The sequence below is a fragment of the Crinia signifera genome, chromosome 2 (genome assembly GCF_055691185.1).
Source record: "Crinia signifera chromosome 2, ASM5569118v1, whole genome shotgun sequence".
Taxonomy (NCBI): domain Eukaryota; kingdom Metazoa; phylum Chordata; class Amphibia; order Anura; family Myobatrachidae; genus Crinia; species Crinia signifera.
The window spans coordinates 24,845,648-24,872,622 of record NC_139218.1 but is presented as its reverse complement, the minus strand read 5'-3'; the positions used below and the strand labels follow the sequence as shown (position 1 = coordinate 24,872,622).

The 26,975-nt window shown below is 45.2% G+C and overlaps 1 protein-coding gene across 4 annotated transcripts; it reads right to left on the bottom strand.

Annotated features, from left to right (window-relative positions):
• On the bottom strand, window positions 1-26,975 carry PATL2 (PAT1 homolog 2). 4 transcript variants are annotated; one of them, XM_083171791.1, is made up of 20 exons: window positions 26,957-26,975; window positions 22,270-22,335; window positions 19,544-19,646; window positions 14,030-14,328; window positions 13,846-13,917; window positions 13,509-13,580; window positions 11,163-11,330; window positions 10,362-10,448; window positions 10,098-10,261; window positions 8,637-8,708; window positions 8,095-8,233; window positions 7,537-7,657; window positions 5,818-5,915; window positions 4,830-4,883; window positions 4,157-4,305; window positions 2,971-3,130; window positions 2,491-2,631; window positions 1,996-2,093; window positions 483-632; window positions 1-395 (listed from the first exon to the last, which is right to left on the bottom strand). In XM_083171791.1, exons 2-20 carry the CDS (start codon window positions 22,291-22,293, stop codon window positions 356-358), a joined length of 2,211 nt encoding a protein of 736 aa, XP_083027917.1. In that variant the 5' UTR covers window positions 22,294-22,335; window positions 26,957-26,975; the 3' UTR covers window positions 1-355. The 4 variants fall into 4 exon arrangements, with proteins under 4 accessions (XP_083027917.1, XP_083027916.1, XP_083027920.1 ...); XM_083171790.1 differs by having other exon boundaries at window positions 26,910-26,961; XM_083171794.1 differs by lacking the exon at window positions 26,957-26,975 and adding an exon at window positions 26,805-26,894.

Here is a 26,975-nt window from a genome sequence, read left to right as displayed (position 1 = left end):
TATATGTTCTTTGTTTATTTTGCAAGTGGCGTACAGGACATAGTCAATGCTGTGCAAAACTCACACAAACAAAAATATAAATTACATTCATCATTTACACCCCCCATATATAATTTTATTTATTTTACAGCAGCAATCTCGTATCAAATTATTCCAAACACAAAGGAGAACTCCATGGCCTTTCAGACCCACTGCTCCTTAAATTTGGAAAAATCTTGTCCAAGGTTGACTAAACAAAAACAAAAATTCCTTTAAAACAGGATTAAATATTTAAATTTCCAAAAACGGAAGCTCCACCAATCTGTGGCGGCGAGTGAAGCGACGGCTGATCTGTTCTTCATATCAGAGTCAGCATTCATGAAGGTACTGCGGCGTAGGGGGGTGCCGAGGGACATCTAAGGGATAAGAGGAGGCGTTAGACACACACTGGTTTGTACATCCAAGTAAGAAGGAAAAAAGGGAAAAAGTTTCAGGCTTCTTACTCCATTTTGTCCTCTAGTTTATGAATGGTCTGCTTGTCCAGGTAACGGCAGAATAAGGAAAGCAAATTGCTTGGCAGGAAAAGTGGTTCCACCATGGAGGATTTGGAGACGTGAGAGAGCTCCTTTGCCACCAGGAAGACTGTGTCCGTCCTGCAGGTAAGGAACACATATCAAGTTACAGTAGGGGGAAAACCAAAAATTTAAGCGGGACCAACATCAAAATAGGCGGGATTAATACATCGCTATACCTGTGCAGAACCAGTTGGTTTCAATACACTTGGCAGTCTGGTGGCCCCTCAGACATTTAAGCTACTGTGACAAGCCACAAACCTCCACATTACAAATACCGGCCTCCCCCACTGAGCCTGACCAGAACCCAAACCTCCATCAAGCAGTCAAAAAAGCTCATTACCATTATCTCCCAAATATCCCCAGTTCAGACCAGAGACACCCCTGAAATTGTGACATCCCCGCATACTGATTAGCACAAGATGAAGGCGAGTAGTGTTGGGTACAGACAAGGGTTGCTTGTGTGAGGGACAGGAAGGGCAGGGGCGGATTTAGGGATGAGGGCGCCCCTAGGCACAACAATAATGTTTACTAATTAGGACAGTTTATAGGGGCAGTATCTGCATGTCCTATCCATTTACACTCTATTTAAGATGGAATATAGTACAGTACAGTGGATATTTTGCAGTTATTGGTACATTTTGGGCTGCAGTACTATCACAGGCATCCAAAGTGCTGCCCCCAAACATGTGCCGCCCCTAGGCCGGTGCCTCACGTGCCTTATGGGAAATTCGGCTCTGAGGAAGGGGCATGGCCAAAACTCTGGACAGGTGGCCTCATAGGTGTGTTTGCCTCCCAGGACTCTTCCCTGTAAGGTCTATGGCTAATCCGCCCCTGCGTGTAAGTGTGCATGTGGCAAATGCATGTAATTACTAAGCTGAAGGGAGATTTGAGGGGACTCCAGCTTCAGCTTTCACCTACTCAAAACGAACTCACTTTGAATGTAAGTTTCATACATTATGTTAGATCACAATAAGGAGTTTGATTTTGTACTCCAGACACTACACACTCCCACCCTCCCCAACTAATTCCATGCCAATGTCTCCCTTCGCTTCATGCATAGACTGTTCAACCAATAGAAAACCCCAACTGCATCAAACCATGGCATACGTAGACCAATGGTCTACGTATCCTGGTCCTCAAGTACCCCCAACAGCACAGATTTCCAGATCTAGTCAGTCACAGAATTAAGTGAAATAATTAACTCCACCTATGGATCTTTTAAAATGTGTCAGTGAATAATCAGTGCACCTTCCGGGTGCCCTGGAAAACCTCCGCTGTTGGGAGTACTTGAGGACCAGGGTCGGGAACCACCAAACTAGACAATTCAGTCTGTTTTCCTTTAATGATACACCTCCATGATCACTTACAGTAAGCCTAGGTGGAACTGTGCACACCCATGTTATCCCCTACAAGAAACTGGTTGAGTACTAGAGTATATTACCATTTTTCAAAGTCCCCAATGCATGGTTCCATCGGAGTATCAGAGGACAGCAGGCTCTCTCCGTGACTCAGCAAAGCATACAGTATGGAGATTCCAAACTAGACAAGAGGGGAGAGAACACACATTTGGATCGGTTTTTGCCTGATGCTTCAAATCAAACGCCATTAGATAGGCGAGACACTGCAACCAACACTAAACAACCACAAATCTGCATTTTTAGCAAATTGACAAAACCATGTTGCACTGCAGGGGGGGGGGGGGGGGGGGGGGTCTGCTGACCATACACTACTGCAAGGAATCGCAGTGGTGTATGGCCCACCTGCAGTGCAACATGGTTTTGTCCATTTGCTAAAAAAAAAAAAACAGCAACTTTGCTATTGGGTGTGAATTACACCCATAGCTTGTAGAGACTAGTACATTTATCACCACGAGGAACTAAAGGGACATGAAAGTTATAAGTTCCGACCAACGGGTTCCTCATTTGTGCAAACTTACCTGATTTTGAAACGCCATCGACAGAGGCAAGTGAGGGCTTTCTGGCAATGGCCTGGTGAGTTCTTGAATAACTCTGATCAACTCCGTGAAGGGAAGTGCATTAATTATGGAGGTCAGTGGTCCATAGAGAACTGGAAGAGACTGCAAGAAACCCATTGAGAGTCCCACCTGTCAAGCAATCTAAAGACCACCAAACATTTATGCTACTTCTCCGAGGGGGAGCAGTCTCATTATCATATGATCTCCTGGGCAGCAGGATCGCATTCAGACTGTATGCAGTACTTTTGCATAAAACGTATTGTACGCGATCCCAGCCAAGGCCGATGGACCGGATACATTTTTAGGACAACCCTCATCTCTGGCTCAGATCCGCACAGGTTGCGATGTAACACATGCAATTTACCACTTCATCTGAAGCGAATGAAAAGGGCCCAAATCACTAGTGTATAGCCACCTTTATACTGCCTCACACCAGATTACCTTTTCAGTGGTGTCGTTCTTTATAAGGAAGGACAGATGCTGCACTACAGTCAGGAGGATTTCCACCGCTTGCTCGCTGTGCAGAAACGGCAGGAGCCGGGCTGCTAATTTTTTGCCTTTCCCAACTAGCAGAAGCTGCAAAAACTCATTCTCTGATTCCCTGAAACACAAATGGAGCAGCTCAGATTGCAGGAAGTCACTAAATCTGCATAACGCTATCCAGTGTGCGGGTTACTCCTTGTATTACTTGTAGTTCTAACACAGAAAGGAACAGATAAGAAACAGATTGGATGAAGAGCCTCTGCTTCCCATGCCAAGAAATACCAACCCCGGACACAGCAGGTTGATTTACCCATACATCTGTCCATATATGAGTCAGGAGGGGGTATAAAAACAGACCAGCGGGAGAGAACTTAAGGAGAAAGCCAGACGTGGACTACCAAGGACTAGGAAAAAACATTGACGACCATCAAAATTTTTGTCTTTGAGTGCCAGGACACCAAGCATAGCGCCTCCCCCCTCCCGATAGCAGCGAAATCCCACCTTCAGGCTGTAATTGGCCAAAATGGGCCAATCAGTGAAATAAAAAAGGGATCACTATCTGTGCGAAGGAAGACCATAGATTTCACCCACTGTAATAAAAATCAATGGCCACTCCTAGCTTTACCACCCACGGGCCACATAAGAAATCGTGCCTTAATACAGTAAGAGGAAGTACCTTTTGGAAGTCAAAAGATGAACTATTTTCATTTATGTAAAATTCTTACGCTCTGTGGGACTTTATTGGAAAAAATAAAGGCATTTGTTCATGTGTTGTGATTACAGTGTGCACCTTGGGTAAATAGTCAATAAAAGTCAGTTTTGGCAGTTTTAGAGAGGGCCAGTGGAAGAGTCACCTGTAGCAACAAAGTCTATCCTAACCCAGGAGTGGCCAAACTATTACTTAAGTTCTATTAACAGTCCACATTTTCCATTTGCAGTCATTACCAACGGTCACATTTTCAAACACATGCTGCATTCACTCCTAGCCGACATTCTACAGATCCACAGTTGGCCTGGAAAACATTGACCGTTTAATCTCGAGGAGCGGTTTGGCCACCCCTGTTCTATATCTATCTATTATACTTAATGGCTAGAATTGGATTGGTTGCTGTCCTCTGTAGATAAAACTCCACCCAGAACCTACTCGTCATATCTGCTAGCCCCAATCTTCAGGGCCTCATAGATCCTCTGCACTTTGTAGCTCTGCTTTTGCTGGAAGCGAATGTGCTGCTCTTCAGGAATGTGATGCATTTTCTTCTCCATCTCTTCAACCTCCAGCAACATTACGAACAGCTGAAACACAGGAACCCTGCATAGCTCAGCCTCAACAAGACATTGTTCATCACTGGTAAAACGGCTTAAGCCTTCGCCAACTCATCTCGCCACTGGCAGGGCTGCCACCAACATAAAATGCTTTGCACAAATACATATTTCAATTAAAAAGGTATCAGTCCTTGTGCCAAGTATTAGGGGGACACCGCTGCATCATTAAATGGTGTAGACCACGTAAATACATTTTATGTGCCCCATCTGAAATACGTAAAAGTCCCTGCCTGGACATCACTCAGAACCTGGTTTGTCGCTCATTAGTACATGAACCATTGAGAGGAAGCCATTTGCTAGTTAACTAATGGTATTACCCAAACAGTGATCGGGCAGGAACTTTGCAGGTGGAAGAGGCCCAATCAAGCCTAACCGAGACATAGGAAGAGACCCCGGGATCCTTAGTATGGTACATCACACATTCGGTATAAGGGGCTTCAACATCAGACTACTCTACACAGGGCTATACATAGAATATGGGAACAGTCTCCAACCTTCTCAATGTGTTTCAGCACCCTCAACTTCTGGTAGCCAAGAGCCTTTATATCCTGGAATGAATAAGTGAGATTTATTATAGTGCAGCACATGCAGACATTAAAGGCTGTTTAATAAAGATTTAAAGGCAACTTCAAAATGAACCAAAAAAACAAAAAACAAATTACATTTGCAGAGTTCTAGTCAACCCCACGGTTGCCTACTTTTAAAGCCTCCTCTCTGGGAGAAGCCCTTCAGGGGTCAGGGCCTGATGTAGAAGTCATCAAACACCGCAATTTGTGGGTCTGAGGGGGCGGGGCTAAACACAAACCACGGTAATTTGCTGCTGCGGCCATGGATATTCGGGGGTTGCGATTTTTCGGAGCCTTTCAGCCATTTTGGGAGGCTAGGCAACCCTGGTCCACCCCCAGTTGCAAATTCTAGATTACACACTAGTCTCCAGCCACTGCTGAGCTGGTCACTAGCTTTTATATGAACCAGACACATTTACAGATGCGGTCACATGACTTCCACAGGAAGCAGTGTCAGGAGATGGACTTTTCTTTATGCCGAGAAGTTAAAACCAAGAGTTCTCACATTCTGGTCCCAATAATTATCCCTTTGAGTGCATTTGCCAAGCAAACATTTGTATTCATCATAATGCAATGTTTATTTTATATAGGAAATATTTTATATAGGAAATATAATCATGTTTTACACAACATTATTTGCATTTATTAACAAACATGAGAAAGACATCGGCATTTTTATCGGATATTTTCAACATCTCACGATGTTGGCACAGTTACAAAATGGTTTAATTACAGCAATACCAGCGCTTGTTGCATGCCAGGCTCCAGTCGGGAGGTAGAGAAGGCAGCACTGTAGTAATAAGGAAGACTGGTACTCATATAGAATATTCATCAAGCACTGTATACAAAGTGATATACTTGTAGTCAGACCCCCAAATTGAACAGGTGTGTGGAGACTGCTACTTCATGTACTCACTTCGTCATGCAGGACATAGGAGATCGCATCAATGGCTCTTCTGGGGCTGTAACAGGTGGAAACGGCAACTTGCCCAAGAGAACCTTCAATGTGAACCACTGTCATCATGGGGACAAATACACATTACACGGATTAATCATTTGGCAAAGAGCCTTAACAGGCTTTTTTTTTTTTTAAGGAAAACCCGCTCCCCTAAGTGGTTGATTGTTTTGTCAGATCAAATGAGGTCAACGGTCAATTAAGCCTGATTAAGTATATATTTTTTCTTAACAAATAAGCAGGTTTATTATTGGAAGGATACTGAATCAAGTTAGCAGAGGGGTTCCCAAATGGATTTCCCCAACTCAGCTGCAGTGGTGCGTGCCTCTGTTATGGGCCCTACACACATGCCGATGTGTGCAGGGCTACCTAGCTATGCTAGGTCGGGCTGTTCTGCGCCGCTATCGCCTAGCACACAGAAGCTATGCTAGGTCGGGCTGTTCTGCGCCGCTATCGCCTAGCACACAGAGCTGACAGCCCACACACAGAGCGAGCTGTCAGCTCTGTGTGCTAAGCGAGCGGACAGCGCCAGTGTTCTCCGGTGGGAGAACACTGCCGATGCCGATATTGATGGACACTGTCCATCAATCTCGGCCACCGATAGACGCGCGGGGACGCGCACGGATGCCGATACAGCCCCCACACATACACCGATGTGAGGGCATTTGCTAAGCGACTTTGCAAAACTAAGCAAAATCGCTTAGAAAATGCCTTAATATCGGCATGTGTGTAGGCCGTATAAAGGTGCCCACACACTAGAAAGATCTGCGATCGTAATGTAGGGTACACACCAGGGCGACCCGCTCACGATGCACATCGTGAGCGGGTCGGCAGTGTCTCGTCCGACCCGCTCACGGTGACACGGGAGGGCACGACCCGCTCACGATGTGCACCGTGAGCGGGTCCGATTCGATGGCGACCCGCACCCGGCTGTATGGTAGTCATTGAGATCCTACCTGCAGCAGGTAGGATCTCAATAACGACCAACCGACCCGCGGGACCGCGCATCGGATCGGTATCGGTCCACACCAGGACAGAAAAGGGCCCAATCAGCACACAGTCTACATCCAATTGGTCGGAATTGGATCTAGATTGAGGGGGATCGGGCCATAGTCGTCCTGGTGTGTACCCAGCATAAGAGGTGCGCATAAATTAGCCTTGAAATCTTTTTTCCGTCCTGGACAAAAGATTTCAGGCCAGCGCACATCTTTACCAAAGATTTTTCTTAAGATCCTGTGTGCGTTCCTATGGATCTTTTGTTAAATCTTCTGATCTTTTGTGCAGCACGGAAGATCAGAAGATTCAGTTAATGATCCACGGGAACGCGCATCGGACCAAAATCGGCCGATTTTCGACCGATTATCGGTAAACATCGGACGATATATTTAGCAGAAATCGGCCAATCGGGCCAAAAATCTTCTAGTGTGTGGGCACCTTTAGGATCACCACCAGCCAGGCCAAACCAGTCCTCAAGATCTATCACAGTTCATGTTTTTCAGACCACCTGTAGAATGTGTTGGTTAGTAATAAATGCAGCACATAAGTTTAACAAGGTGACCGTTTGTAATGATTGCACCTGTGCACCAAACAAGTGCTGCATTACCCACACTGTATTTTGCTCAAATAAACTTATTTACAAGTACAATAAGAGTAGTAGATTTAAAAAAGTACAAAAATTACCAGATTCGTAGGTCTCCGCCTTCTGTATGTAAGGGGTAACCAGCTTAGTGGGTTCTTTCTTCTTGCGGTCCCCAAGAAGCTCCTCTTCAGCCATGTGACTTTCCAGCTTCTCATAGTAGCTCTAAGTAATATATGGCATTAAAAAAAAAAAAAAAAAAATTTATGACCTCTCAAGTCTCTCATTTGTATTCTTTTTCAACCCTTTACGATCGCTGTACAGTTTAGTCCTCCATCTCATAAGTATATACATCCACTCAGTGTCGTAAGTTCGTCCCAGTCGCCCGGAGGCAAGATGTACATTGGTGCCCCCCACCCCCAACCACACACACACACAATATATAAAATATGTATATGTCTGTTATGAATTATACATCTATATAGAGAGAGAAAGAGAAAAACATACATATTTCAGAACTCTGCCACGGAAGCAATATTGATGGCTTTCAATGAATGGATTTAAACTTGCAGGGGAGGAGAGGTGCCCCCTTGGGAGCAGGAGCCCGGTGGCAGATGACTCCATTGTCTCCCAGAGTTCTGCCTCTGCCCACTGTACGGTACCTGGTAGTAATAGTCGTCTAGATGGGGGTTTTCACTTTGTAACTGAATCATCTGCAGCCTTATCACCCATTCCTTCTCCTTCTGAGACATTAAGCTTGCATACGGATCCGGTCTGCTGTCCCAATGCTTGCGGCTGGTGCTAGCACAGGAGTAAAGGATGCCATTTAAATCTTAAGACAGATGTGTCAAAATATTTAATCTGTCTTTATATTAAATGTCTATCTTGTCTAATTGTACATTAGCATTGAGTTCTCTTATCTGCATCTTACGTTGACACCAAACCTGCATTTAGTGACGCAGACATTACCCCGTGTTGCTAGGGATGACCAGTCATAAAAATGTAATTTTATATCCATGAACATGCATTATATAGTATATTACTGGTTCCTCCTCGGTTACAAGAAAATAAAAACACTAAACATACAACAAAGCCTTATCCTTCCCAACATCTGTAGGTTCCCCGAGGAGTTAGAACCCTTGTTATCGTCAAAGACTGGTCCCCTTTCTCCCCATAACATTGTAGCCCAGCCCATCAGACTCACTTCTGTACACGTTGTCTCTGACTCAGAATCCGGCGATGCTGCGGATGCAGCTGGGTTACATGACCTGGGACCCTGTAAGGTAAACACAAAATCCAGGTACAAATGTGTAGGAGATAACTAGCAGGATTTCTTTGTACATGTGAGGAAATGCGGTATGTGACAATATACTTGCTCCTCCCGCCATGTCAACAGAAACTGTTGACTTAGAGCTTTGGGGGTTATTCTCATTTAATCAGTCCCCCGTGCGTTCACATAGGGGACCGTTTTTTAGCATCTGCATGTGTAGACGCTTTGCGCGAGCGGGCATGTCGAACTGCATTTTAGCCATCCTGCCCTGGGTGCATGGGGGGGGCAGCTGACATCAGCTTCCCGCATAGGGCGCTCAGAGATCTGAGACACCAATGGTGTCGCATCAGATATATCGGGCGCCATGAAACTACACCAGTACCCTTTATGGTTGCCCACCATTGAATAATTTCTCCCCTGCACCCAAGGCTGCGAATGGATGATTACGCAAATCATATAGTCGCAGCCGTGTAGGGGCCAAGCTCTTTATTTTGGACACTGTACTACTGAAGGACACTCACCCTAGGCTATGACTGGCTATTCTGCCAGGGATTCATTGGGCGGTATTCAATGCAGGGGCAAGCGGACAGCTAGGGGGGTTTGTACGTCCAGCCCCCTCGCCCTAGTCTACGTTCTGGGGAAATCCTCGCAATCAGGGGGCAGCGAAGATTCCCCGGAATGGCGAGGGTCGGCGCAAATGCAGGGAGCCCGCTGCATATAGTGACTAGCCTCGCCATTTTGATGGCCGCACTCCCTGTTTCCACCTCGCATTAGGGAGCATGCAAGGTGGAAACGGCGAATAAGGGGGGATTGAGTACTAGGTCAGCCAGCTATCGACACTGCTCACTGTCAGACTCTCTCCTCTCTCTCGCATTGAATACCACCCATTATGGGAATGGTTGTGTTTGTTTGGAATACAGAAGTGTTCCATTTATCACCAGTTCTATTAAATAAACCACCATGGTTTCATCTACCCCCAAGTGTGAGTGATCTGGAACCAATCAACTACATAGTTGCATTCCTGACTGAAGCAACATGGCTTATACTGCAAGCATAGAGGATTTGGTACTATGCTCACTGCTCAACCCGCCTAAAGTATATGCTTACAAACTCCCAGTCACCTCTGCATCAGAATCACCCGAGTACATTCATATATTGCCCCAAGTTCTGCCTTTTCTTTGTACCGGAATGGCGTATGATCTACAGTGGTGGTAGATACACCAAGCCTTCTGAAGAGCAAAGGCTGAGAAGTTGCCCATAGCTATTTTTATAGAATGTACCATCGGCTGCTCTGGAACCGCCTTCACATGGGCCTAGTCAAGGCACCACAAGCAGATGTTTATCACTTTCTAGAGTCAAACCAAGCAAGGTATGTGATGAAGATCTAAAACTTACTTGAACCTCTGCAGAGCGTTACCCGCTGGGCTAAAGAAAGGAGACATATTGGGAGACATCGGCCCAAAGTGCATCCTGACCATCTTGGGTGTCATTGGTCTTATGGGAGTGCTGATATTGGGAGACATTGGCCTGAACGGAGTCTGGGACATAAATCCAGGAGACTGAAATGAGAGTAAAGTAATATGCAGTCAATTGTACCAATACCCTACATGACTTATGAAGAAGGCACATTCACAGCGCACAAAACAAAATGGCCCTCACCTGATTAGGACTGAACGGGGGATGCGCTCTTGGTGGAGGCGTAAATGGAAATGGTGGACGCATGGTACGTGTTACCAAGGGAGATTGCTGGAACAAGGACAGAACTATTATCAATGACAGTCTGCTCATATTAATTACATATTAAGGGACAAATCCTGGACAGGGACTGCATACACACGAAGCAATGTTTATTAGACCTATAACTGTGCTAGTCAAAAGCCTAGCTTTAAGCTTATTGACCAACATATGCTGATTTTTGCCTGAGTATACACTATGCGACGAATAGATCACTGGTGAACTGGTGGAGGTGGCCAACCAATATGTCCAAACCAGTTATGCAGCTGCAGAACAGCCCAAAATAAATCAAAACTGGTCGAAAGAATTTAAATGCCTGTCCTGTTGTATTGTCTGGTCAGACAACATCCTTATGGCAAGTGTGTATAGCTTACCAGTCCAGTCCTTCAGGCTTGTACCCAGTCTTAAGCCCCAACTGGAGCAACATTCGATACCCACCAACTGTACCTTTGAAGGCCGGGACAGTACCAATTTTTACGGCCTGTACAGAATGGCTTTGTACCGGGTTTCTGGGTCTCCAACTGTTCAATAAAAGTAAAGTAAAGGGGTGTGGTCACATCAATTTACTCGTGACCACCAAACCCCCCCCCCTCCTTATGAATTTGTAGGGATTTCTGTCCTTCAGATGTTCAGGGTATGACATTCCAAAAAGAACTTCCAGATATTTTACCGATCAGCTCTTATTATGGCTGTAAGGTTCCCTATAACAATACATTGCGCCATTACCTGCCTAAAGAAGCGAGGACGGAATGACTTCGGGGACAATCTACCCATTTCCGGCCCTTTGTACCGCTGCGCACACATGTACGGACGCTGCATAGGAGAGCCCAGGAACTCCAGGTTGGGGGGTGGGACATATGGTGCTTTGTCCATTACTCTTATGATTGCTTTGTCCTACACAAAAACAGGGGAAGCCATGAACTCTGTCAGACATTACAGGTGTATGCCTATTAAACTTAATTTTCAATTTTATATCTCCATAAAACCCACGATATAAATCTTTCCATCATTACTATAGTTATACTACATTACAGGATGTGGACTTACTCAGACAGTTGTAATATTGGGGCAGATGTATTAAGCCTTAACAAGAGATAAATTCAAGTGTGATAAGGAGAACTAATCAGCTCCTTACTGACTTTTTTCAAACACAGCCTGTAACATGGCAGTTAGCAGGTGATTGGCTGGACGTTTCTCTCTCCTTATCACCCTTGGATTTATCTCTTGTTCAAGCTTAATACATCTGCCCCAATGAAACAAGTTTTACTTAAACAAATACTGGTGACAAATTAATGTTCATCATCGACTATAGAGAACCAATAGTTTGCACAGGGCGGTCCCATAAATGTGTAGTTTGTCCCTGCCTTACTGGAGCTTACAGTTAAGGCAGGGGTGGCCAAGCCGGTCCTTTAGATCTTCCAACAGTCCATGTTTTCCAGACCACCTAGCAGGTGCACAGCTGTAGTCATTACCAACTGTCACATTGTAAAATTGCTGCATTCATTCCTACTATAGATCCACAGGATTGCCTGATACACATGAACTGGTATATCCTGAGGACAGGTTTGGCCACCACTGGTCTAATGGGTCTATTTACCAAGTCTTGGATGGAGGCAAAGGGCCAGATGTATCAGATAAATTGGAGAGTGATAGACAAGCAGCCAATCAGCTCCTACCTGTCTTTTTCAAACCCAGCCTGTAACATGGTAGGAAGGAGCTGATTGGCTGTTTATAACTTTTTGAAGCTTGATACACCTGGCCCAAAGTACCAGCCAACAGTCAGTGGCAGTTTCAGAGGTTGCACTGCAGCATACCTTCCCAACATGACCCATTGCATTCGGTACACAATGCTCTCTTCCTGGACGTACCTGGTAATGCATACCTCCCAACATGACCCACTCCAGGAGGGACACTTTGCGCTGTTTCTGGACTTCCCTCTTAATGTATGATTGCCGTCACCTGTTCCAAGCCGGTAAATGGGTAAGAAAGGTGTTTCCACACAGGTGATAGCAATCATACATTAAGAGGGAAGTCCAGAAACAGCATTCTGTCCCTCCTGGAGAGGGTCATGTTGGGAGGTATGTAATGTATGATTGCCATCACCTGTGTTGAAACATCCTTCTCGTCAATTACCTAGTTCCACACAGGTGCTGGCAATCCTACATTACCAGGGAAGTCCAGGAGCAGAGCATAGTGTACCGAATGCAATGGGTCATGTTGGAGGGTATGCTGCAGCACAGTACAAAATTCAAATAGGGGAGCCACACCAACTACCAGTGAGTAAGTTTGGATGGTAGTTAGTGGCAGTTGCTGTGCCTCCCTGGTCAGAAGTAAAACAGTTTGCCATTGGCCAGTGTGTGGTGACCTTCTAGTTACTACAGGAGGTCAGGCACCAACTCATCCAGTCTACTATTTGGCATTGGTCCTGTTCAGGATAAAACAGTGGAACCTGCCTTTGAGGTGGCCTATTTAGGAGACTAGGTACACACTTGGGTAGCAGATTAGCCATCACAACAAAGCATCCAATCACTGGTAATGTCCATGCACAAATCTTATGCATATGCAGTTACCAATCCCCCATCAGGAGTCTGGCTAGCTGTGCCATCTGAATATGCCCAACAAGCAACTCCGCCTAGATGACTAAAGCTGGTTATACTGTACACTAGGGCGGCTTCTCTGCTTGGAGATGTTACACCCGATTCCTCCCTCCTTCCCCCCCCCCCCCCCCCCCCAGAATATTCTAGGGCGACAGGATCACATGCGATTCTGCCGCATAATCTACATCGCACATGATCCCAGCCAAGCCTGACCGGCACGGACGCCATACAACAGATTGCTTCTGCAGCCGGTGAGACTAACATGCTCCAGTGCAATGTGCAGGGGACCGCGCATCACATCAGACCTGCTGTCTGTCACATGAGATTTGTCATGCGATTGATCGTAGCAATTGCATGAAGAGAGCCCAAACTGCATGTGAATCACCCTAGTGTATGGGGGGGGGGGGGGGGGGGGCCTTAACACTTTAGCACCCTATTAGTAATTATTTTAAAGGGATTCCCCATCTACTTTTACCTCCAAAATCTGTCCAGCAACTGAGGCTCTTCCCTTCGGAGATCCTTCCCATAGTCCTGAATCCATACCAGTCTGTAAAGAGAGAAAAAAAAAAAAAAAAAATGATGAATATTGGTCTGCATACAATGGAAGCCGTTTTATTGGGCTGAACATTAAATTTGTTCCTGAACATTAGGAATCTGAAACTAATGTTGATGATAGGCTGTATTCTTGTGCAAATTGCTCCAGTCTGCCTCCATTGAAGTGTGGGACATTTTAAGATCAAAGATTTCAGTTAAATAAACCCATTTTTTTTTTAAAAATGAAGAGGTTAAAAATAAGTTAGAAAATCAATTACCATATCATAGTCTGCATCATACTGCGCCCAGTTCGATCCAATCCCACTGTCCACAACCGCACTGTCCACACTCTGAAAAATGGAAATAGGTTTTAGACTGAAGCGTAACTTCACTCTTAATACTGTGCACGTTATATAAATTTACTACGGGCTTATGACAGCGCTGCGTCCTTTGCGAAATTACCTCCAAGGTCGGCTGCCCATGGAACGCCTTCATCACCGCTGGATCTCCCAATCCAGAATCATCTATTCTTGTACTTTCTAGGTTTCTTTCTAGATGCTTCAGATCCATGGAGACACTCAGGTCTCTCGGGGGTTCCACCACAACGGTCACTTCCTGCATCAGAGTTCTCTTCTTTGTAGGTTCCATCACCCTCGACTGTTTTCCTGGGGATTCTGCCGCTCTCACCAATTTAGGCTTTTGGTCGGCTATCTCCACAGTGGTCTCTTCTGTAGGAGTTTCATCCCCAGAGTCTTCATTATCTTACAAAAGGGAAAAAATAAAAATTGAGTTTTCATAAGCCTAGATTTCTACATGCTGTGTAAAGTCATATGTAGATGGGAAACGGGGATTGGGATAGGGGGAGTATGACCGCACCGGTATTGGTATTGATTTCAAAAGGAATAAGGCAGTAGTGATAGGAACTGACCTTTTTATGCCTATATAATAGAATAGATGTGTCCCAGAGCGCCTAGTGGCTGAGCGCCAGTGGGTGCCTGTTTATGGGACGGTCAGTGGTGCACCCCGGAGTTAAGAAAGCAATATGTAAATTTGCCAAGAGAGGTAGAGAGGAAAAGAAAACTCTGGGTGGGGGCACTCTTCTATCACTGTTGCGGGTTTTGTGTTTGATACACTTAAAATTTAAAGTTTAATAGATATGCTCTAAAATAAAGTTCCTCCAAAAGTATCCCCTAGGTATGTGGGGCGCCGCAAAATTATATGTTAATATGGGTAGGGGCAATTTTTGTGCCACCTAGGGAAAAGGAGACGGCCGGTTTTTGTTTAAGTTTCTGTAATTGATCCTCATTTATCCTATAGTTTCACCATGGTGCTGGTATAGGTTTAAAGGATTATAATCATTGGACCATTTTTATATAAAAACCGGTAGTCACCTATCGGGCAGGCTGAGCTGTAATCTGGTAAATATTCACAGGGGGCGATATAGTGCTGTAGTTGGAGTTTGCAGATTAGAGATATAAGTAGCATACATTCAAAGTAGGCAGTGTGTAGGTAAAACACTTAGGTCACAAATTGAATCAATAGGGTAATCTAGGTAGGAGCCACTGGACTAAGCCAGCGGTTACCTGATGACCTGACCCGCCTGCGATGAGGTAATGGCGTCAGGTCTGCTGCTTTCTCTTTGTAGCGATATCCCCGTCTGAGCTCCTGCCCGGCCGGTCACGTGAGTGCACCACGTGATCGGAGTCCCGTCTTGACGTACGTTTCGCGATGCGCTTGTTCACCCCCTTTTGTGAACAAGCGCATCGCGAAACGTACGTCAAGACGGGACTCCGATCACGTGGTGCACTCACGTGACCGGCCGGGCAGGAGCTCAGACGGGGATATCGCTACAAAGAGAAAGCAGCAGACCTGACGCCATTACCTCATCGCAGGCGGGTCAGGTCATCAGGTAACCGCTGGCTTAGTCCAGTGGCTCCTACCTAGATTACCCTATTGATTCAATTTGTGACCTAAGTGTTTTACCTACACACTGCCTACTTTGAATGTATGCTACTTATATCTCTAATCTGCAAACTCCAACTACAGCACTATATCGCCCCCTGTGAATATTTACCAGATTACAGCTCAGCCTGCCCGATAGGTGACTACCGGTTTTTATATAAAAATGGTCCAATGATTATAATCCTTTAAACCTATACCAGCACCATGGTGAAACTATAGGATAAATGAGGATCAATTACAGAAACTTAAACAAAAACCGGCCGTCTCCTTTTCCCTAGGTGGCACAAAAATTGCCCCTACCCATATTAACATATAATTTTGCGGCGCCCCACATACCTAGGGGATACTTTTGGAGGAACTTTATTTTAGAGCATATCTATTAAACTTTAAATTTTAAGTGCATCAAACACAAAACCCGCAACAGTGATAGAAGAGTGCCCCCACCCAGAGTTTTCTTTTCCTCTCTACCTCTCTTGGCAAATTTACATAATGCTGTGTAAAGTCTAAGGGCCAGATGTATCAAGTTTCAAAAGTGATAAAATAGAGAGTGATAAACAACCAGCCAATCAGCTCCTACCTGCCATGTCACAGACTGGGTTTGAAAAATAACAGGTAGGAGCCGATTGGCTGCTTGTATATCACTCTCCAGTTAATCACTTTTTGAAGCTTGATACAGCTGGTCCTAAAGGTCCGTTGTGATTGATCGCATGCATCCCTTCTCCCCGCCCTGCCACTGGTAGAGTGGTCGGACGGCAGCAGGTCCGATGTGCATGAGACCACGCATCAGACCTGAAGGGACATCAAACAGCCGATTAGGGCTGATTTCACGGCCACGGCTCTGTAAGCTGCAAACATCGCAGCTTACCGAGCACCCGAGACGCCGCCTGTACGAATGACTGTCGCAGATTCCCCTCTAATATGAGAGGGGATGTGTAGCGAAAACATCCCCTCACACGCCTCCGCTGCAGGAGAAATCATTCGATGTTTACCGACCATCGAACGATTTATCCTGCCATCGCAAATAAAAGTCAGTGAAAACTGACTATCGTGCGCCAGGAGGAAGAGGGGGCAAGCGGCTGACCCCAGCAGGCCCCGGCACTCCTGTGTACCCATGTGAACGCCCATAAAATGCTTGGTGTTACCATGGGCGAGCCCCATTCCAGCTGCCCCCAAAGTTTGTGCAGTCCCACAAAACATCAGGGCAGAACTCGCTATATTGAGAGTCAACCAGAATCACCCCCTTAGTAGTTAGTGCACTAAACTAAGCTGTTGGAAATATTGGGGTTTAGTTACCGAGATCGGATTTCCATTAAAGATTAGAAGATTCTGATTGGTTGCCAATAGCAACATCCCATCTCCAATAGTACTCCCATCTTCGTGAAGTTATATAGGCAGGGGCACCGACTGGTCAACCAGGCCCTGTTAAAATGGAGAGTCCGTGGCCACTAGGTGGGGGGCAGGGCCTCCAGAAGGGGTGTGTGGACACACCCCCATGAAAAAAAAGAACAAAAAATAAATAAATGAGGGAGAATGGGAGAGGACAGGCTGCCACTGCAGCAGTCTCTCCCCCAGCTCAGCACACGGCACTAAGCAGCATGTGCTGAGCTGGGGAGACAGGCTGTGCTGTGGCAGCAGCCTGTCATCTCTCCCCCTGCATCTATCTCTCCTCCTCTGTCTACAGCCATCTTGGGATAGGGTATGAAGCCACCCTGGAGAAAAGGAGACTGAAGCCTGCATATCAAAACCACCTACAGCCCTTCTATGTAACTAGTCATAGACACTCCCCTCCCCAAATCACACCATAGAACCAGTTTCCATGGCCGCACATGGGGTTCGCTGTCTCCATATGCTTGCCTAGTGGTCAGTGGCTACTCCCCTATTTAAAGTTTGAACTGTGCTGCAGCCACACGTCTGGAGCCTCCAGTGCCGGTGGTACCATCTTTCGAGTGATTTATTCAGTAACAGCACAGACCAGCGCTAGCAAAAATACTAGTGCTGTGCTAGAGAGGAGGTCGCAGCACAGGAGGCTGACCATTGGCGCATTAGGAGGGAACCTGGGTGGTGGCAGCGTGGATCGGGACCTTTTGCCTCCATGGCTACCTGCTGTTGTGCAGCTGTCCCAATTCCACCTAGGTTCAAGCAGAAAGAGAAAAAGAAAAAGGTTTGTCACGATAGTGGTGCACCTCGGATAAATTGTGAGGCTTAAAACATAATTTTTATTAGATCAATTAAAAAAGAAATAGGCTGCGAAATATGACAGACAACATGTAACATATAACATGGACAGTGCTAGTGTGAATTTAAAAACTTGGGCTCATGCGGCGTCCCTTAGTACTTATAGTTGGTATAGCTTATATTAGTAAGTCTCACCCTTGGTGCTGGCTATGTCGCCTATGGTGCACCCAGGGGGACGTAATATTGCTAATTTAAGACAATTGGTCGTCTGCCTGTGTCTTATTTATATGCACATCATTTACATATATATATATACATAGAAGAGAATTTCCATTGTATGCGTGGTAAGGTGCTGACAGCTGGACAGTCGCTATTGATTTAACTGGAATGCACTGTTGTATACTCAAATATTAGTGATATGATAGGCCCTGAGGAAGAACTGCGAAGCGTACGCCGGCCTCCACAAGCCGTGCGGTCGCTCTCTTAGCTTTATTATTTTCCTGCCTGATTGTCATCATTTCTAGTCCTTTTAAGGACTCTAATGCTTATTTAGAAACTGTCTTTATATTATGCACATCGCCTCTTGCAGCAGCACAAGGAGACCGTGAGCTAGCTGTTAGTCATTCCGTCTGCCAGTCCTGGGTGATACTTACCTGTGACCCCACGATCTGACAGGGACGGGACACAGCTGCCAGACCCTATGTGATACTGTCTGCAATATCACAGATACCCGCTGCACGCTGGAAACTTTGTCCAAATACATATTTGGTAAAAGATACTGGTTACCTTTATGCACTTGTAGGAGAAGTGACCTAGAGGGTAATTTGGGCAGTACACACTAGGCGATTGCGCCAAACTGTCCATAACCCCACCTCGTCACTGTGTTGATCCACCTGTAGGATCTTTACGTTACACAGTGTTCATATATCGAGGAAATCACTAATATTTGAGTATACAACAGTGCATTCCAGTTAAATCAATAGCGACTGTCCAGCTGTCAGCACCTTACCACGCATACAATGGAAATTCTCTTCTATGTATATATATGTAAATGATGTGCATATAAATAAGACACAGGCAGACGACCAATTGTCTTAAATTAGCAATATTACGTCCCCCTGGGTGCACCATAGGCGACATAGCCAGCACCAAGGGTGAGACTTACTAATATAAGCTATACCAACTATAAGTACTAAGGGACGCCGCATGAGCCCAAGTTTTTAAATTCACACTAGCACTGTCCATGTTATATGTTACATGTTGTCTGTCATATTTCGCAGCCTATTTCTTTTTTAATTGATCTAATAAAAATTATGTTTTAAGCCTCACAATTTATCCGAGGTGCACCACTATCGTGACAAACCTTTTTCTTTTTCTGCTTGAACCCATATATCTTTGTCCTGTGGTAGCACACCCCCTGGTAGTCCATTATAATTATTGACGATATAACCTGTTTATATAAGTATAAACGTATGTCCTGTGCGTCTGACCACCCCAAATCGTACCTACTGCCCAATTCCACCTAGGCCATGTCTTGGTCCAGGCCTGAGGTCCCGACTGTCCCCACTTATTGTGGCTCTGCCACCGTACCCAGTACAGTTATTGGGCCAAATATAAATACAGATTATCAGATCATAGTACGGATAATTGTATAGATTTGTTACGAAATCAGACAGACCGCAGAGAGGTTGCGGATAGAAGCGTGGGGAAGCCCAGCATTTCCTCTCTTGGCGGACGGCTGACAACACAGGAGCCGCCCGCCCTGTCTGTGCCAGTCTATGCTAAATCTTATTTGCAAATGGGTGGCACAATCATTCGAGGGTCGCATTCGAGTCCTACCCAATCCAAACGTCACTTCATTATATAGATCAATGTCTTCATCTTCTTCTGCCATTTCGTCCAACACGGAACCTTCTTCTGCCAGATAAAAATCCTCTGGCAGCTGTCGAGACAGAAATAGATTTAAGTTACAATCTTATACTATCGGTAAAGAATATTAGATGGGGGACTTAGGTTTCACATAGAAGAGAGAAATCAAAAGAAGTGGAAAAAAGTTAATTATATTATAGCAAACCATCTTAATGTATCAAAAGAGCAAAAAAAAAAAAAAAAAAACGACTTGGGGCCCAAACATGCTGGGCGATTTGGAGTGCAGAGTAGCTCAGTTTCCCAGTTTTGTGCTACTTCAAGCTCAAAATCTTGTATGGTCAGGTGTCTATCCATCAGCCTGTTTTACCAGCTGAGTGAACCGCTTTGTGGTTCACCACCCGTGAAAGTTGCTGGGCTAGGAAAAAAAAAAAACGCCCAGTGTGTATGCGCCTCAACACTCTGAAAATTGCCTGCAATGCCATGGTTTGTGTAATGGAGTAATTATGTCTTATAGCACATAAGTGGTTTTACGAAGAATGGTAGTATTCATGGTCATCACATAAGGAGATGTGTCTTCGCACATAAATAAATTGTATTGGTATAATGGGGCAGATGTCAGAACTTACATTATGTGCACTGATAACGCTTCTCCCCCCATGTAAGAGCTGATGTTCATTAAACGACAGGGGTGCTATGCGCCACTGTCCATATTGGCGCTGCTATCTAAAAAGATAGCAGGCAGATATGCAGGGCAAAAGTATGAATGTCAGCCACGCTGACCGTTCCGTCCCCTGCCACCATCTACTTTACTTCAACAGCTGCAGGATGGCTTTAATGCCCCAGAACTGTGTCTCGAGATCACGTGCATGCCCAATACAGCGGGGAGAGGGGAGGAGACAGCATGTCTGCATGAGCCAAATATGTGCGGTCTGCTCCCAGGGACAATGCTGGAGGGGAGAGTTTGCGCTCAGCGAATAAGATGTTCATACATCTTGTCGATTTCCCTACCTGCTTCGCCTCTATATCTACCACATTGATCTCAGTATTTGTTATGCTTTTAATGGTCTTCCAAGACTTTAAGGGCATAACTGTACTTTGACAATTGACCATCAAGCAGAAAGCTTGGGAACACAAAACCAAGTCCAGCAAGGTATCAACCCCTGAAATCTTACTTTAATGGCTACATCAGTGATGGTTCCCAAACTTTTTTTAAATCAGGATGCCCCAGATTATCATAATTTCTTTCACGGCACCCCTAGGCCAAACGTTTCTTATTTACAAAGTCAGAACACATATTAAGTAAATTCTGATTATATGTCATCCTTGGCAGGGTTGCCATCAGGAATTTTGGGGCCCAGGACTCATTTCCAGTACGGCCCCCCCTCCTCACTTGACTTACCATAACCCGGCTCCTGCTCCCCCATCTCCTCTTCCACTGAGTTTCAGCCCGGAGGTCCCGGAGCGCAGGCGTCTTCAACTCAGGATTCCTGTGGCCAGTTAAAATGCAGCATCGGCTGGTGAGCCAATCAGAGCTCACGTACCGGCAGCCACTCTGATTAACCGTTGGTATGGGAGCACTGATTGTCTCAAAAGCCGGTGCAGAATTTAAATTGGCCGCCTGCATTGTGGGTTGAATAAGCCTGCACTACGGGGCCTGCTTTGTACAGCGCAGCTGAGGGAGGAGGGTGTTGCGGTGGTCAAAATGAGCTGCCTGGGCCCTTCCAGAGGCCAGCTGTACCCACATATTGGTAGCCCTGATCCTTGGGGCGGCTATGTGGTAATGGACAGGGATCACTTCTGTTTTTCCACTATTAGCCTATTACTTTGGTCATAAATAATTTCAATTGGTCATGGACCACCAGTCCAGGGCACCCCTGCAACTCCCCCAAGGAACCCCAGGGTGCCACAACACCATTTGGGAACCACTGCTACATGACTATTTATCTGAAGCTGGATAGAGAATATATAGTAAATTAAGTGTAGAAATTCTGGTTTGCATGTCTACATCAGGACATCTTCAGGGAATTACATATTAGCAATGTACAGCCACGTCTTACACTATGGGGCAATTCTGTGAGCCACATGATATCTGGCCATAGATGTGAGTGCTTGTGATCTACCCCCCTGGTTATCATTTTGACATAGAGATGGCAAGACCCAAAACAGGGGTACAGGAAAAATGGGGCCTTCACCCCTCCTTAAGAGAAGGTTGTAGGCCAGGCATGTCCAAACTGTGGCCCTTCAGCTGTTGAGACTACATATCCCAGCATGCCTTGCCAGAGTTTTAGCATTCCCTAATAGCAAAACTGTGGCAAGGCATGATGGGACTTGTAGTTTCACAACAGCTGGAGGGCCATAGTTTGGACATGCCTGTTCTAGGCTGTGCACTTAAATCATACATACAGTATGTTACATTATACTGCACAGGACTAGGGTGTATTTTGTACAGTGCATTCTGGTTATTAATATGGTACAAAATCATGTGTGCACTTGACGCATTTACTGTCTATCAAGGGGCCCAGATCACGCACTCACTAATTGGTAAGCCAAGACTCTAAAGCATAGGCCCCTAACACTGCATCCCCCCAATGGGCCACTCCTGCATGGGAGAATACATCACACACACACACACACACACATATAGTAGCTTAGAAAATCCACTTTTTTCCGCATTTTGAACCCTACACAATACTTACAATTTGTTCCGAGTTCAGATTCATGATTTGCTGGTGACAGAAAGTGAAGTTGGTAAGGGAGTTTACCTGGGAAAACCAAAACATACTGAAGTCAAAAACTTCATATATTCTCACAGCACATTACATCTTTAATAAAAATATATCTGTAAAACTACATGCAAGTATATAATACAAACTTATTTTGTCCATTTAAGGCAGGGTTGCCTACTTTCCCGGAATGGCCAGGAGGCTCCCAAAAATCAGGTCCCCCTCCTGGCGCTCCGGAAAGGGGACAAGCCTCCCGGATACCACCAGACCCCCATCCCGGCCACATCGCTAAAATACAGCAATTTGCGACTTTCCGGGGGCGGACGGAGCTAAAGATGCAAATCATGTAGTTTTATCCCCACAAATAGCAGGATTTGCAGTACTGTGGGCGGTGCTTGCTACATCAGACCCCGCCCCCCAAAGTGCTGCTGACAGTTTTTTTCTGGGCTTCTCCCGGAGGAGACTTTAAAAAGTAGGCAAGTATGATTTAAGGCATGGGGAACCTTTGGTTCACCAGCTGTTGCACTACATATCCCAGCATGCCCTGCTACAGTTTTGCTATTTGGCCATGCTGAAACTGTTGCAAGGAATGCTGGGATGTGTAGTTAAACAGCAGGAGAGAGAAAAAAAAAATTGTACAAATAGTGATGTGAGGCCAGATTAGGGCCAGTGACAGATTGTGGTCCACAGGGCTTGGAGCACAAAAGTATAGAGGTCCTATTGAGCGTAGCTGCAGAGTGTGTGACTAGGGATGACCATCAATTATCCTAAATAATCAATGGTTTATGGCCAATGTCAAAAACCTTTGCTATCGATGGGGGTGAACCAGATGGTTTCCCTCCATCGATAGCATAACAAAACCGATGGTTTCCTGTGTTTTTTCCCCAAAGTGCCGGGACTCTGAGCATAGCTCCACCCAACACCCACAAAGCCCTGCCCCATGTTTTCATTGTCCCACAGGCCAACCAATCAAACAAAATGGATGACTATTGTTAAAAATCATTGATTATTTTAACAGTATCGATGGCCAGTTGCACTATTGTCATTGACCTATTGTATTGACCTAGGTGTGACTATTAATGTGGAAGGGACATGATCAGTGGTGTGAAGGTGTAGAACGGGTCTTCCTTCAATGCCTCCCTCACTTTAATGATCAGTGTGATATGAAAAACGACCCTACTTATTGAAGTGACTAAAGGAAATCTGGTGTTCAGTGATCATATGAATTTGAGACTTCTCTAAAACAGATTTGACCCTTGGTCTATAGGACATTGCGATGTACAGTATATACACAAGAGAGCCAACTTTATTAATAGCTCTACAAAGAACAGTGACAAAATATAATGTACATGACACCAAGTCACGTAGTGTTTTGCTGGTGACATGGGGTATCTTGGTGGTGGCGACATGTATTATCTCTACAACCCTGGAGTACCACTGTCTCTGCTCTCAGTTCAATACTATAGATCAGGGGTTCCCAAACTGTGCACCTAGGCTCCCTGGGGTGCCTCGGAGCACTTGCAGGGGTGCCTCGGTTTGGTGGTCCAAAACCGATTCAAAATATTTATGGTCAATGTATTAGACAAAATGAGTGCTTGTGGCTTCCAGTTTTAAAATGTGGATAAAATAGAAGTGAATCTACATAACTGGACCTAAGGATGACATATAAGCACAACATATTTAATTTAATATTGTTTTCTGAAATTCTCGGTAGCCAACTTTGCACCTAGGGGTGCCGTGACAAATATTCTGATAATCTAGGGTGCCGGGATGCAAAAAAGTTTGGGAACCACTGCTATAGATATAAACAGGAAATACAACCAGCATGAATGTTCAACACAATAAAAAAGAATAAATACGAATACGGCCTCACCGCAAACAATTTAATAGCTTTAGATGGGAGGTAAACTTCCACAAACAATTGAATCACCTAATTGTATTCAATTGAATCAATTAATTGAAATTTATTTATTTAAAATATTGGTCATAAGCAGGGTTGCCGACTTTAAAAAAATCTTGCATTACGCGTTTTGGGGGCGGGGCTCAACTGTGACGTCATTAAGCCCCGCCCTCATTACGACAAATAGCCGAAATAACTGTTATCCATGGAGGGGGCGGGGCTAAAACGTCACGATTGTGCCGTTTTAGCTCCGCCTCCTCCCCTGAGACCCGCGGATTGCGGCATATAAATGCCGCGATCGGGGGGCTCAGTGGGGGTCCCCCTGATTCCGGGAGGGACCCGATTTTCGGGAGACTCCCGCAAATTCCGGGAGGGTCGGCAACCCTGGTCATAAGGTTGACACATGAAATAGGTAGAGATAGCTATGGTCAAAAGATTGACATGAGATTTTTTGTCCCAAATTTTGACTCAAGTCATGTGGCTTGTTGCATTTGCCATGCTGTGTTCGGCACACTTCTCACACCTCCCAACATGACTCTCCAGGAGGGACAATGCTCTGTTCCCAGAATTCCCTGGTAATGTATGATTACCATCACCTGTAGGGTGCTAGGTTATTGATAGGAAAGGTGTTTCACCACAGGTGATGGCAATCCTACATTAAGAGGAAAGTGCAGGAGCAGAGCATTGTGCCCCTCCTGGAGAGGGTCATGTTGAGAGGTATGTATTCTCCCTCCACTCCCTAGTGGATGGTAGGATATGAGATACCGCCTGTATACTATAAGAGCTGTGTACACTCGGGCATAAATCGCTGGCAATAATGGTCACTGAGCGACCATATTGGCAGCAATTGAAGTGTGCACCGGTGATAAATCACCGTGTGAGCGCTCCCGTTTTCAGTCCCCTAATGGTCGCTGGTCGGAGGAGCGATTTCTGGCAACAATTTCGAGTCCAATTATAACTGAAAGTGTGTGGAGGTGGAAAGAGGACTCTTGTGGGGCACTCTTGAAATGTAAAGTTCTATAGATTTAAAAAAGAATAAATAAAAAAAGTTCTATAGATTAAAACGTAACTTTTTATTTATTCTTTTTTAAATCTATAGAACTTTACATTTCAAGAGTGCCCCACAAAAAAAAAGTCCTCTTTCCTTCACCACACACTTCCAATATATTGCTAGCAATATATTGCTCTGTATGTACACAGCTTAACAATATACAAAAAAAATAAAAAAATTGACTATCAACCTCCCCATTGTTGACCCAATGCTTGGGTCAACTTAACGACTCTGACGACCCATTTCTTGTGTCCACCTAAGCCCCTCTCATGAATAGAGCAGAGAAGCAGATGACAAGGCATCTCCCAACTCCAAACCACCCCCCCCCCCAAACACCGCAGGAAACTGCTGCCGGAGGGTGGGACAGCTGGGAGGTAGGTGTTTGGCAAATAATCGCAAAAATATATCAAAACAATCTACATCTTTATAGGCCTTCCATGTGCCCTGGGAGCAGGGCAGTGGTAGCCAACTCCAGTCCTCGCGAGCTACCAACCGTTCACATTTTCCAGACAACCAAGCTGCTGCACAGGTGCACTCATTACTCACTATCACATTTTAAAAGAGCCACAGGTGGAGATAATTACTTCACTTGGGATTCTGTGTGGAGATCTGGAAAACATTAACTGTTGGTAGCTCTCGAGGACTGGAGTTGGCTGCCCCAGGAGTAGGGAAAGACACCTATATAGAAATAGTGAGAAGAATTGCATCCATAATGTCAGTCTATTAACACCACCATTATAAGAAATATCACCAGCAGAGCAAGTATAAATGCACCCCCGAAATACCCCATGTGCCATCACAGTATTACACCTGGTAGTTTCAGAATGTTATTTAGTGTGCAATAGGGTATGGTATGAAGTCACAGGAAGCTGCAGGGCGGTTCAAGAGAAAATTGCAGGTGACCTCTCCCTTTGGAGAAATTCTCCTAGGCCCTTATTGAGAGCTCATCGCAGTACAAATTTGTTGTCAAATGGGGCAAAACCATGTGCACTGCAGGTGGGGCCTATGTAACATGTGCAGAGAGTTAGATTTGTGCAAGTCATTTAGTTTCTGTGCAGGGTAAATGGCTGCATTATTTTTACACTGCAATTTAGATTTCAGTTTCAACATACCCCTCCCATATCTAACTCTACACGTGTTACATCTGCCCCACCTGCAGTGCAGTATGGTTTTGCCCATTTTGAGAACAAACTTGTACTGCAATCAGATCTGAATAAGGGCCCTAGTGTATGGGCAGCAACACTTAATTCTGCCAAACTTAAATTTCTACCAACCAAATGATCAGTACCAGCTTGAACCCAACATAGCATTAATAGCTTACACAACTACAAGCCACCAAATGACTTCATGCAGATCACATGAGACACACACACACACCACACACTACACTTTAAGCAAAACAAATGTGTTTGTATGAGACAGACAACCACCCCAACATGATAGACTGTGGTTGCCTTGCATAGCAGCACTACAGACAAAATGTATCTCCAAACGAAACAGATAGGAATAGAAACACACATAACCCTCCAATAATACGAGTAGGGTTATCCTTATAACCTGGCCTGTCAGCCTATAGGAAGCCTTATTTTCTTTCTGCTTTTCCACATATATAAAATACACTGCTACACCACAAGTCCACTTATTGTCCTGTTTATCACCTACCACTCCAGAGTGTTCCCAAACAAGTCAGCCAAGAAACCCAAACTTACCAAACCTGCCCACTAAGTA

What these genes read in the sequence shown, in the direction of transcription:
- PATL2 (XM_083171791.1), bottom strand. Translation starts at nt 22,293, where the DNA reads ATGAATCTGAACTCGGAACAAATT. An exon ending in TGAAGTGACGTTTGGATTGG is followed by an intron (nt 14,329 to 19,543) that starts GTAGGACTCGAA and finishes CCCTTTTGTAAG; the next exon opens with ATAATGAAGACTCTGGGGAT. An exon ending in CCTATGTCCTGCATGACGAA is followed by an intron (nt 4,884 to 5,817) that starts GTGAGTACATGA and finishes TATTCATTCCAG; the next exon opens with GATATAAAGGCTCTTGGCTA.